General features: G+C 46.0%; 1 protein-coding gene across 2 annotated transcripts; it reads right to left on the bottom strand.

Moving 5' to 3' along the window:
* Positions 1 to 916: 916 nt before the first annotated feature.
* NOLC1 (nucleolar and coiled-body phosphoprotein 1) lies at positions 917 to 11,915 on the bottom strand. 2 transcript variants are annotated; one of them, XM_030951531.1, is made up of 14 exons: positions 11,776 to 11,915; positions 11,627 to 11,682; positions 11,431 to 11,552; positions 10,225 to 10,340; positions 9,321 to 9,462; positions 8,694 to 8,797; positions 7,899 to 8,049; positions 7,234 to 7,374; positions 6,749 to 6,838; positions 5,325 to 5,471; positions 4,539 to 5,099; positions 3,729 to 3,841; positions 3,270 to 3,350; positions 917 to 3,023 (listed from the first exon to the last, which is right to left on the bottom strand). In XM_030951531.1, exons 1-14 carry the CDS (start codon positions 11,884 to 11,886, stop codon positions 2,865 to 2,867), a joined length of 2,094 nt encoding a protein of 697 aa, XP_030807391.1. In that variant the 5' UTR covers positions 11,887 to 11,915; the 3' UTR covers positions 917 to 2,864. The 2 variants fall into 2 exon arrangements, with proteins under 2 accessions (XP_030807391.1, XP_030807392.1); XM_030951532.1 differs by lacking the exon at positions 3,729 to 3,841.
* Between the last annotated feature and the right edge of the window lie 982 nt (positions 11,916 to 12,897).

The following is a 12,897-nucleotide window of genomic DNA, read 5'->3' as shown; positions in this document are numbered from 1 at the left end:
GGCTGTTGGTCCAGTTCCAGCACTAATAACAGCTGTAGCTGCACCACTGTTGCACAGGGATACCAGGCCTCTACACCAGGACAGCAGTAGAGCAGAGTTGTAAGCTAAGTATGTCTAGCAGCTGCAAAATCTTGTGAAAGGACCAGTTTTTTTCCCAGGAGTGTCAAGCATGTCACTTTGAGAGTCTCACAAAGCATTTCCCACCCCAACGCTTGTTGTACTTGCTCAGTCAGGTACTGCTCTCCAGCAAGGCTAATGACATTCTTTGCATCCTGTGCTATAACTTCAGACAGCATGACACCTTCTTCTACAGCATCACGTTCAAGGTGGAAGGCTGTGGCAAAGAGTATTGGTAACAGCAACACAGACCCAATGCACGTGGTGCATTATCCCACTCTTTCCAGAGAACTACAGTGCAAGGGGTAAAATTGAGCATTACAGCACTCAAGATCTCCACAAGGCCCTACCTATCAACAAGTTTCTTTTCCTTGCACACACAGAGGAAGAAATCTAAGGAGACACAACTCAGTTATTTTAACTAGATCTATACAGGGTTTTTCAGTTATGCCTATTCTTTCTTTTTTCTATATGCTGGTGCTTATATGGCCAACGACCATACAGCTGATTTGGCACCAATATTTGAGAAGACCTGATGAGATATTCTGATGGGAACGGACCTGTGCAGCCTCAGTTTTTGATACAAGCTTCTAGCATCTTACCCAAATTTCTCAGTCACTCACCAGCCAGCTGCACAGGCCACCTTTTACTTCTGAAGGTCTGTTACATGTCCACAATCATTGAAGTAAGATGACAAAAAGTAGTTGTAGACAGACATAGAGACAGTGCTGTTACCCCCAAGCACTGGTACCCTCCCTTTTCCCACCCACTATCCCATATCTTTAACTACCAGATCCACTCAGACTACAAAGGCAGCAATCTTTATTTTCTGACACATTAAATTCTCACATTTTATACTTTTTTAAAAACCTCAAAGCATAAAAGTATTTTAAACAATTTCAAATGTAAGTTCCAGATAAACAGAAAAAAGGGGGCAAATGACAAGAAAGATGATGTTCAAATCCCTATGCAGAAAATACTCTTTCCCACCTTCCTTTGGCCTCTAACCTTTACTTTCTTGTAATAACCATGGTCTCCTGGACCCCTCAGCACTGCAGCCCTGAATCCAGGCCCCAGTGATTGTGCAAGCTGGGGGGGAGGAAGTCCTGAAAAATGCTCACTGGAAAAAGCTGCCACTCATGTACACGGGGGTGGCTCATCAAGTCTCATCCCAACCCTCAATTAGGTGACACTGCTTTGCACACAAACACAGCTTCCTGTAACAAGGCTCTTCTCATTGGCACTCTTTGGGGAGGGAATGGAAACATGGAAATCAGGCCCTGCACTACTTCTCAGTGGCTGGCAGCTTCATCGTGTGGGGTAAGCATATTTCACAGCCCACTACTCCATTTCCCCAACATGCACTACCACTATTCACCTCATACTGGCTGTGGGCTCAACCCGCTGCTCCTCAAACTAGTTAACCCACCTAACAGAGGAGGAATATTTTCTACAAGATGCAAGCTGCACCAAAGTAAGGAAGCAGTCACACAACTGAGTGAATGCAAGCCCACCCCTGAGTAGACCATTACACCGTCAATTGCTCATGAAATCTCAGTTTAGGCTGCAAGTTTCTCAACTTCTTTGTGGCTGCCCATACTGAACATACACTTGTAGCTTGTACTTCAAACCTCACAGCACCAGGGTTTGCCCTAGTGCTAGGGGGAAACTGGCATTTTACTTCTCATGAAGGCTTTAACAGATGGAAAACAGATCAAAGGCCAAGTGATCGAACTCAGAAATTTAAGGCATTAATGATACATTCACCTTGACTCCTAACAAGCTCCAGCTCACACTGCTGGTAGTAAATGCAAGCTGGCACATTTTATGTTCAGACATGACAAGGAGTAATGCCACTGCAACCAGCGCCTCTGAAACAGTAACACTGCTTATCCACCTCTGTCTTTTGCTAAGAGGTCTTCATCTCCTCAGTGTCCTTTTCCCTTCCCATCAAGTGAAACTTCACAACCCCTATGCAGTCAAGTTTCTGTACAGCTTCACTCCCCAGCTACACTGATGGAAGCGTTATTAGGAGTGCCACAGCAGTACTGTAGACCTTGATCTTTCTGACAATAGCCCCCACCTTGCAACTGCAATCGATACTGTTACTCAACTACCAAACCATGTTTAGAGACTGCTTCTCCAAGTACTCTGGTTAGTGGCCTCCACAGAAGTGCAAGGAGGAGGAAAGTAGGTATTTACTGCAAGGTGAAACCACAAAACAAAAGCGAAAAGGAACTCTGTCACACTACAAGGGTAAACTTGAAATGTCAAGTGGGTTGGGGATTACAGCCAGAGCGCTCAAATCAGTTGTTATTTTTACAGTAACTAGTCAGAGGCAAGTGACAATACTTGCCTTTTCAAAGGTATGAGAGTTAAACTGGCTGGAAAATAAATGGGAGGTTAAAATACAGGACAATATTCCTCTTTCTTCTACTAGATGGGCAGGAAACCAAAAGTAAAAATCACTGTCAGCCTTTCAAAATAAGACTGTAGAAAATATAAGTCTTGGCAGCCACCCTAGTGGTACCAATAACACCAGCTTAAGGATGGTTTCAAATTAGGAGACTAGAAATTAGAAATAAAACAGGGAAACATCTAACCATTCTCCCACATCCCTACACTGGAGCTGCTTGCCCCACAAGGGCCATGGGGAGGTAGCATTCCAGGCAGGCTTGACACCCATAATGTCCATATGCCCATCCCAGGTGTTCTGGGGAGCAGATGGTTTATGAACTCCAACATTCTCAGTCACTTTCAAACTTGACGGAATTGACTTGGGTCGATATAGTGCCCCCACGGTAGCTGCCTCGCTTTTTCTTTGTTTTCTCATGACGGAAAGATTTGCCTTTAGTGTATTTCAGGATGTTGTTAGCTTTTTCACCCCAGTCGCCAGCTGCTCCTTTCTGTGAGGGATGGAGGGGGGGAAAAGAAATTCAAGTCAGTACCCAAGAGAGCGAGGGCAATGCTCTGCACTTCCCCGTACCCAGCAAGCCCAGCACACTGGCACAGGAGCTGATACCGCTCTCCCATGCGCCTCCTGGTGGAAGAAGGTCTCACCAAAACCACTCCCCAGAAGCACACCGAGGCTGCTCTGCAGTCATGTACTTTCAGAGACCAATTGTTACCACTCTGGTACCACCTCGCCCTACCTTTGCTTCAAATGAGTTATCAGCCACACGGGCATCCACCTCAATCTCTTCTTCCCTTACGCGACGGAATGGAGAGGATGGCTGTTGAAAAAGAAAATGAGAAACAGTAATCACACACAAACACACAATGTTCCTTTAGTAACAACCTCCTTCCATGCCCTGCACATACAGAACTCTATTCACATCACCTCAATCTTTAAGTGTTTCTCAGATTCATCATTCTTTTCCCGCTTCAGATCAGACAGCTCAGGAGTGCTCCTGTGCAAGTATATCAAATCAGCTTTTGCCAGAATAATATGTTATGTGCACTCCCTAGGGTTCTCCAGGCAAGGCTAGAGTACATAAGGAGACAGCAAAAATACAAATAATCCTGTGGGCCCAACCACCCAGAAAAACCCCTACTTGTTCAGAAGGCAGAGATGCCTCTTCAGCCAGTTGCCACAGTCCACCCTCACTCACCCGTTTCACTTTGGGAACTGTGTGTGGTGTTTTGGCTTTGATCTTTGCTTTTTTACTGTGTGGTGTTTCTGGCTCCTGAACATCTTCCCTCTTCTGTTTCTTCCCGACTGTGCCTATCAGATGTACAGCAGCAGAATTTTAAAGGCAGCGTTGGGAAAAGTAATGGCTTCTGCTCCCCAGAAAGCAAACCCAATGTTGACACAGGTGTGAGAACTGGTGTCTGCATTACTTCACCCAGAAAACAGACTGCTGTACCAGACACTAACAAATTCTGAGTCAGCAAGGACCTCTCCATTCTATCCTAATCGGTAAAATTTTATGCAATAGGGTAGCCCTGTATGAATGATTTTGCATACTTGAGAGAGTCCTGTTAGCCAAAATTTGCCAGATTTTGGATTCATACCATATGCATTTGCACACATCACTAGTGCATCACTAGTTGTTTTCCTTCTGGAGGGTTAAAGATTGAGAGTGTGCACCAGGCCATCAACTGTGGAGTCCCACTGCACACAGACAAGGTCCTCCAGCAGTCTGCTTTGCTGTCACTAAATCTTGTGCATGCACAGATGGCAACTGGCAACAACTACACAGACATGTACTTCACATTACCACAAATTTCACTGTCAGCAGCCATGCAATGCAGACAAAAAAGATCCCACCAAATTCAAAACCAGCCCTTCCTTCTTACTACTGCACCAAATGGCACAAACACACAGAGATTAGAATGAGTATTGTTTCATAAAGTCTTCCATTCATGCTTAGCTCAGTAACACTGCCTGACAGACCCACTTCCCACAGTGCTGGTAATACCTCCGTTGACTTTTCCAGTCTCTTCTTCAGAGCTGCTTTCACTGCTACTACTGCTGCCACCAGCTGGCTTAGACTTCACGTTGTTTGCAGCTACTGCAGATGCTTTTGCTTTCTCTGTGGAGGCAGGGGCTTTAGAACCATTCTGCAGCCCCTTCACTGCCTTTTTGGGCTTCTCATCCTTTTCACTGGAACTGTCTGATGAGCTGCTGCTACTACTAGAAGCAGCTGCCTTCTTCCCCACAGCTGCTTTTGCTGCCCCTGTAGATTTGGTGGCTGGCTTCCCTGCTGGCTTTTCTTCTTCACTGCTTGAGCTATCAGAGTCAGACGTGGCTGCTTTGGGAGCTGGAGTAGAAGGTTTGGACAGTGGCTTAGCCACTTTGCCAGCTGGTTTAGCTGGAGGGCCTTTCTTCTTCTTCTCATCCTCAGAACTGCTGGAGCTGCTATCTGAATCAGAGCTACTTTGTGCTTTCTTTGTGGCAGCTGGAGACTTCTTTGCTGCAGGGGTTGCTGCTTTAGTTGTGGGCTTCACAGGAGCTGCCTTCTTGTCAGAACTATCAGAATCTAGAATGGAAAGAAAAAGAGCAATCAAGGCTAAGTCTCATTCCTTTAACACAAGGCTAGCATTCAGATTCAGAGTTGATACACAGTACACCTCATCATCTGCTTGAAACAACATTGCAATAGGTATTCCTGTCCAACTGCACCCTCAGACCCTGCCCAGAAACAGAAAGGTCTGAACAAGAACAACATGCAGGTGGAAATTCTTCTTCTCTCCCACCCCAATACCTGAGCTGTCTGAGGAAGAACTGGAGTCTTTTTTTGCTTGTCCAGGCTTGACAACTATTTTTGCTGGTTTGGAAGTATTCTTTATCACAGGTTGCTTAGCAGGGAGCTTATTCCCTATCTTTTTTTTATCATCTTCAGAGCTAGAATCTAAAAAAACAAAAAAAGAGTTCTTCAAGTTAATAGGCTTCATGTGTAAGTTACTTTAGTGGTAACATGTATGTAATTTATGGGTAAGTGAAAAGCAAAATGGCCTGTGGCTCAAGGCTGAGCCACTAGGTAACTGGCGAGCATCTGATGAACACTTGAACAGTCAAGGAACAGCATTCATTTTTCACGCATCTTCTTTGTTGGGAGAAAGTGGAAACAGTTTAAGTTGTTCACTAATGCATGCACAAGGAAGTAAATATTTGGAGAATAATATAGGAGAAGAGGTACTGAATAAAGAACTTTAGAGAAAGTACCAGTATCGTTAAACTTGGGGAGAAAAAACATTGAAAAAATAATCTATGTGGTAACAGTCAGAAAAACCATATAAAAAAATTAAGAGGTAAAGTTGACAAAGCATACAAAGTGAGGCAACAACAGCACAGTATCTCATTTTAGCTAATTCTTCTACCAGATGAGATAGAAGCAGTTTGAAAATGGAGACTCTTGAGTACAAATACACCTTTGTTTGTGCTACATGGATCTGGAATATTAAACCTGATCTATTCCAGTATTGCTGAACACTTTAGCAACAGCAATCAAAAACTTGACAACTAGGTAACAAAACCAGGAACCACAGAACAGCTGACACTCACTGGAGTGTCACACAACCTATTGCTAGGGCCAGCTGTCTGCAGACAGACTGGCAGCTGCTACCCAGTCTCTGCCATGCCACCAGACATGCTGAGATATGCCACAGGAGCATCCTGAACTCAGAGGGAAATTGTAGCACATAGGGAACTTACATGGGAAATACCAAACCTCAAACCTGGCTGACACAAGAGACAAAGTACTGCTGCCATTTCTAGGGTCACATCAGAAGAAGGGAGGCATCTTCTAAGTCTAGTTTGAACTTCATATAGTGATTACATTTTCATTTCAGATACTTCTCCAAACACAATGGAATAACAACCAAAAATCTCAAGACAGATGTTCAAGAACAGTTTAACCATTAAATGTCTGTAAGAAACCTGATTCACAATTCCCTGCCCTTTCCATCCAGCAATATGGACTTTTCTACACTTGCCAATGGTCTTGTCTCATGGTCACACTCCCCCTTAAATAGCAGGCTGCTGGTTTTCAATTTCATATCTTGCTATTCATGGAGACTCTGAAGCTTTTAAGCTCATACACTAAGGCTCTTAGATACACCACTATGGAGCAACTTGGCCAGTAAAAACATTAACACAAAAGAATAAGAACTTGATTTCTTGAATTACCTGAGTCACTGTCAGAACTGGATTCAGCCTTCTTGGTAGTCACAGCTTTCTTCTGGGGGGCAGGGGTTGTTTTAGCTACTACTGCTTTGCCTGCAAAACCAAGTTTAAAATTAATAGGCCATATCCACAACAAACCTTTGTCCCAAGATCCAAACCTCAGCAGGAGTGAGAAAGCTCCATTCTCAGTACACCAGCCACTCAGCCAGCCTACTGGAAGCCATACAAGAACTTGGCTTATTCCCACTAAACTAGATCCCAATGACTTTTCAAATCAGCATGTGCAAATGCAACCTGACCACAGTTCAGATCCACAAGTTGTACACAGTGTTGGTCAGAATGCCTTCAAATTAGCCAGAAGCTTCCAGAAGAGCAAATAGCAACACAGAGCAAAGACAAATGGCTTTTTCAAGGAAGCCAAGACCTTGCAAAAACCTTGTTGGCACAATGTAGTACCTCCCCTGCACCCTCTCCTTCTCACAACATACCTGCTTCTGCCTTTGAGGGCACCTGCTCTGCCTCATCACTACTGTCTGAAGAGTCACTGCTCTCAGCCTTTTTTGCAGGAGCTTTAGCAAGGCCCTTCTTTGCCTGTGTTCCTTGAGGAGGTGGTACAGCACTGTATGGACCTATGAAGAGAAACACAGTATTCAGATGCCTGCATGATAATGTGAGCAGCACAAGGTGTTTGCTGTAGTAAGAATAAAGCACTTCTGCTATTCACTTCCATTTATTCCCCTTCTGTAGCTACAATCCAACACTAGCTTCTAAATTGAAAGATTATACCCACCCCACTGCTACCTCCTTGTTTCTACTGAGCTTAACTCTCCTCTTGGGGTTCAGCTCACCCAACCATGTCTGCAGAAGTTTTCTCTGCACTTTTAGAAGAACGGGAGCTTGTCAGCAAACTTTTACAGAAAAAAATCAGATATGTCAATTTTTCATTGTTTTCATTTATTGCCTTCTCAAATCCTCCGGTTAGAGAGTCAGACTGACCTTAGATGATTGACCCTCTACTCAGACCAGCTCTCTTCTGGAAGCCTAAAGGCATTATACCACACTGATCAGAGGCCCATTTAGCCCATCAGCTGGACTGCAACTGAATGGCCCTGGATATTTCACCAAAAAACCCTATTTAGTAATTTTTACGCACCAGATTTTGGCTTTTGTTTTGCAGGTGGCTTTTCATCATCTGAGCTGTCAGATGAGTCCTCACTGCTGGAACTTTCCTTGGCACGTTTGGTTTTCCCCGGACATGCTTGAGTGGCTGCAGGTTTTGGCAGAGGTGATTTCTTGGGAACAGCCTTATCAAAACAAATATACATTAAAAAAGGAAATTTCAGAAATCTTGTGGGGACAACTGGATCTTGTTTAATTCCATGCCTCACTTAAGAACAAGTTCTCAAGACAAAGGGAAGAAGATTAACAGAGATTCTCAAATGCAAATTTTAAGAAACATATGAGTATCATTATCTTTCTAGCTCCTCTGCTATTATTTTCTGCTCCACGAACCCCTAATGATGAGCTCCTCTGGACAAAAGGGCAGAGGACTGACTGAAATTTACCAACTGCCACATGATTAAAAACAACTATGATTATTTTTGTGTTGCAGGAAACATTTTTAAACACTTGCTAGTGGAAAACTCAAAGTAACGTCTAAACACAAAGGAGTCAGGCCAAAGCAACTTTATATAATGGAGATACAATACGGTTATGACACAACAAGATGTTCTCCTCTAAAGGAAGGAGCAGAGAAAGTAGTAAGGACGTATTAAGGAAGAAAGCAGTACATGGAGAGATGCTAGAACACATAATCCCAGCACATGAAGGAGAAGCAGGTGTAAGAGTTCTATTGAGCACAGCATCTGTGTAGTCTGTGCCTGCAAGATAATACCCAGTGTTACTAGACTTCTACACTGTTCATGAAGTTTTGCATAGTCTAATTTACCTTTTTTGGTGCAGCCTTTTCCTCATCAGAATCTTCACTGCTGCTGCTACTGCTTTCTGCTTTTCCATTGACAACCTTGGTGGCTGCCTGGGCAGCTTTACTTCCTTTTGAGAGAAGTAAAAAGGCACATTGCAAAACATGCTATGTAGATGACGGTAATTACATTGAGCAGTGAGTATCTCAGAGAAAAAAGAACCACAGAAGCCTACGGAGCAGATTAAGTAGTATTGCTTTTGCAGTAGTACTGCAAAACTGTTGGTTTCTCCTACTACAACCTTAGAGAAAGTTTTCTGGAAACTGTGTCTTCTAGCTCATGGGAAGTTCCAAAACTAAAGGCTTAGTAAAGATCTTCCCTGCTTTTTGAGGGGAAGACAATGGCAAATGCAAAACATAAACAGTTATTCAAACAATGTGGTGCTCAGGACCAGATGCTTTATTTGCATTCAGTTCTACACCTCTATGTCAGAACAGACCAGACTGAAGTGGAATGGCAGTGGAATGGCAGTGAAAGCAGATTTTCAGACTGCTGTGTTAATAACTACATCTTTGCATGTAGGTACAGCCCCGAGCACCCCTTCCCTGCTTTTTTGATTTTGCACTTCACTCATGATACACAGTAACAGGTACCTGATTTAGGTGTTGCTGGTTTTGGTGGTTGCTTCTTTGGTGCTTCTTCATCCGAGCTGCTTGAGTCAGAACTGGAACTCTCTGCTTTCTTCTGAGGCTGGATTTTGGCTCCAGCTGGCTTCACAACAGGTTTTGCACCTTTCTAAACAACAGTAGGAAAAACTGATTAATCCTCAAAGTCATGAAAAGAAAACCAGGCTACTAAGTTGGACACATACACAGAGTGTAGAAACAGCTGTCTTTCACAGAAGTTACCATTTCGATTTGAAAACACCACTCTGCTTAGTGGTCAGGGTCGGAAAATCCTGGGATAACAGTTTTGCTCTAGAAAACCTCCCAGAAATGCAATGGAAGCCGCCTTTGCACATCAGTCTTCAGTTTTGCCTCCTCAAAATGGGGCAGCTCTGAGGCTGGCACTGTTCTCTTCCCTCTACAGATCACACTAGCTTGAATACTGAAAATACTGACTGGGCAACTCTAGCTGGTCTCCTCTAGTGTACAATATTATCACTCTTCCTTCCCTGACATCATTCTTCCTTGCCTCCACTTCAGGACCATGACTGCAGCAAGAAAAAGCAAAGAGAAGATTCTCTTTTTATATAAACACACACACATATATACATAAAGATCAAACTTATAGACCTGAATCTTTCTTTGCAAAGGAAGTAAGCCCTGGCAGTCTTAGGATAAAAACAAGGACCAGACCTAGATATGAAACAAAGCAGGTGCAGGACAAAAAATTACTTTTTCCTGGGACCAGTTCAAATTGCACTACAGAAATGTCCTTTTGCATTGTATCTGCAGCAGCATGGGCACTTCATAGTTCAGGACTAGTGAGCGCAATATCCCATGCAATTCTGTTGGTTAAATTTGCTATTATTCATCACTAGAAAGAAAAGCCAACCTTTGCTGGCTTCTTCTCCTCCTCCGAGTCTGAATCATCACTGGAGTCCTCACTGCTGCTCTCTGCCATCTTGGCCGCAGGAGCTGCTTTTGCTTTGGGCACAGCTGATGCTTTAGCTGTAAATAAGGGACAGCATATATTGATGACAAGTTAACTGACAATTTTCATGTACCTATATCCTGCACTAGTGGGTATTAGGGCTAAAAGATATATTAAGGTCATTAAACCATACTGAAGTTCATAACACTGACTTTGTTTCTCGAGCAGTGTGTGGCAGACTGCTCCAAAATGGGTAAGCAAAAAGATAAAACCATTCTAGACTTTATCTTTGTCAGACACAAATTTAAGTGCAGATTTCTATCACCAAAATTGACAGCCCACAAAGAAAGTGCACCCCTCAAACTGAGATAATATTAGCTGGGTCTGCACACATCTCAGCTTAAAGAAGCCTGCTGAACAAGTACAGACAGGTGCTTGCAAAGAGAACCACTGCAACATCGTGTTGGTTCCAGACACCCAAATGTGCTTTGGCCAAATCCGTTGCCTGGTTACCGATGGCTTATCAGTAATGTGGAGCAAAAAAAAAAAAGTTTTGTCTTATGTTGTATTGATAAATGTCCTTATCAAATAAAAATCAGATCTCAGTTCAAATTCAGCTTTAAGATGGGTCAAGTTGAAAATATATTTTCTTTGTGTGTCTCTCCCTCTCCCCATTTATTCTTTCCCTCCTGCAAATCTACTGCTAGACACACACAACCTTGTGTAAAGTGATTAATGAAAGATACAAGAACAGTTGCAGATAAAATGGAAAAATACAGCTCACCACACAGCAAAGTGCAGCACAGGGATGTATTTTCTGGTAGCACTAGTACACAAGCTCTAAAGAAAAAAGGGTAGCAACCTCACAGAAGCAGCAGGTGAGTACAGATAGCTGGCTCTTCTATAGAATGGCTAAAACCTTCCATGGGACACAAACTGCTGTGCCTAAATTTTAACAAGATACAGAGATCACCCTTAACTAAAATTAACCTATCTTCCACCTCATGGGCAAAAGACCTACCAAAACCGAGATCAGTCAATACAAACCTAATCCCTGATAGCTGCTGAAAGACCTTCAAAGAGCTGCTGAAGCTGAGCTCTAAACGCACGTGAGAAGCCAGTGCCAAACACAGCCCCGATGCACACCAGGGCCGCGCACAAACCTACCAGGCTTCTTGGCCGGGGGTTTCTCATCCTCCTCGCTGGAGCTCTCACTGCTGCTGGCCGACGGCTTCCTCTTGGCCTGGGCGCCGTTCGGGACCAGCTTTCTCTTCTTGGCCGCTGGAGACCTGCGGGAGAAGGGCTGAGCGGGGCCTGCGGGGCGCGGGCCGGGCGGAGGGGCCCGCACCGCGAGGGCACTTACCGCAGCCAGTAGGTGAAGATGTCCAGCAGCGAGGCCGCGTTGGGGTCCTGCTCCTTCTAAAGCGAGAGAGGCCGCGTCAGCCATAGTCAGTCGGTCGCTGATCCCCCGCCCGTCCCGTCCCGTCCCGCCCCGCCCCGCTCCCCGCTCACCGCCGCCGCCTCTCTGGCGAAGGCGCGGGCCGCGCCCTGGCAGCCGCTCTCGCGCAGGAACGCGAGCACGAGGGGAAACAGGTCGCTGGGCACCGCGCGCCGCTCCGCCATGATGCCCACGCCGACACGTGCCGTGCGCGCATGCGCTAACGCCTGCGTGCATGCATGCGTGCCTGCGCGCGTGCGTGCCTGCGTGCGTGCGCGCGCGCCGCCGCGGCCCCGCCCCTGCCCCTACCACTGCCAAATTGCCCGCGCGGCGCTGCGGGCTCGGAGGCTGCGCTCCCGGCGTGAGGGGATGTGCAAGGACCCGCTCCGTGTTGGTGCCTGCGCTAAGGCAACGTGTAGTGCCTGTGGTGCAAAGGCAGGAGAGGGGCTGGGAACCCGGCAGTGCCCACTCGGCTCTGGAAGTGGGAAGACTTAAGTCCGTTTAAGCCTCACCAGCTTTCTCCTACTTGTAATGCGTTTTAAATCACCGAAAGGAGAATGCTGGGGGAAGGCTGGAGAGCAGGAGTTGGGTTGCTCTAGCGAGGAGAAGCAGTGGGCAGCCTCGGCGCTGGCAGAGCCCTCAGCAGCCCGGCCCGGCCCGGCCCCGCTCGGCTGCAGCGCGGCAGGCACGCTCGGCTCTGGCAGAGCCCTCAGCGGCATGGCATGGCATGGCCCGGCCCGGCCCCGCTCGGCTGCAGCGCGGCAGGCACGCTCGGCTCTGGCAGAGCCCTCAGCGGCATGGCATGGCATGGCCCGGCCCGGCCCGGCCCCGCTCGGCTGCAGCGCGGCAGGCACGCTCGGCTCTGGCAGAGCCCTCAGCGGCATGGCATGGCATGGCCCGGCCCGGCCCCGCTCGGCTGCAGCGCGGCGGGCTGGGCTCGGCGCTGGCAGCGGCGTTCGCCGGTACTCGGGCAAATGGGCTGTGAAGCAGCTGAACCCATACAGGAACGTACTGAATACTCCTACTAAATCCTTTTATGTATGGAATAACATGGGACTGTGTTGCAGAAAAGAAACTGTTTGCAGGAGCTAATATTCCCTAGTTTTTGTAGTTTCCCTCTACAGTAACTACAGCTGCAAGCTTCATCTCCAAAGCTCAGCAAACTTTTGTGCTTTTTGCCTACATTGGAAAGAAAA

The sequence above is a fragment of the Camarhynchus parvulus genome, chromosome 6 (assembly GCF_901933205.1).
Source record: "Camarhynchus parvulus chromosome 6, STF_HiC, whole genome shotgun sequence".
NCBI lineage: Eukaryota > Metazoa > Chordata > Aves > Passeriformes > Thraupidae > Camarhynchus > Camarhynchus parvulus.
The sequence above is the reverse complement of the archived record's forward strand: the minus strand, read 5'-3'. Positions and strand labels throughout refer to the sequence as shown.

Bases quoted from the DNA above. Each gene is read 5' to 3' on its own strand.
- NOLC1 (XM_030951531.1), bottom strand. From the start codon at position 11,886: ATGGCGGAGCGGCGCGCGGTGCCCAGCGACCTGTTTCCCCTCGTGCTC. The intron at 6,839-7,233 runs GTATGTTGTGAG...TTGGTTTTGCAG, and splicing joins GCCCTCAAAGGCAGAAGCAG to GCAAAGCAGTAGTAGCTAAA. The intron at 3,351-3,728 runs GTGAGTGAGGGT...CTTTTTCAACAG, and splicing joins CAGTTCCCAAAGTGAAACGG to CCATCCTCTCCATTCCGTCG.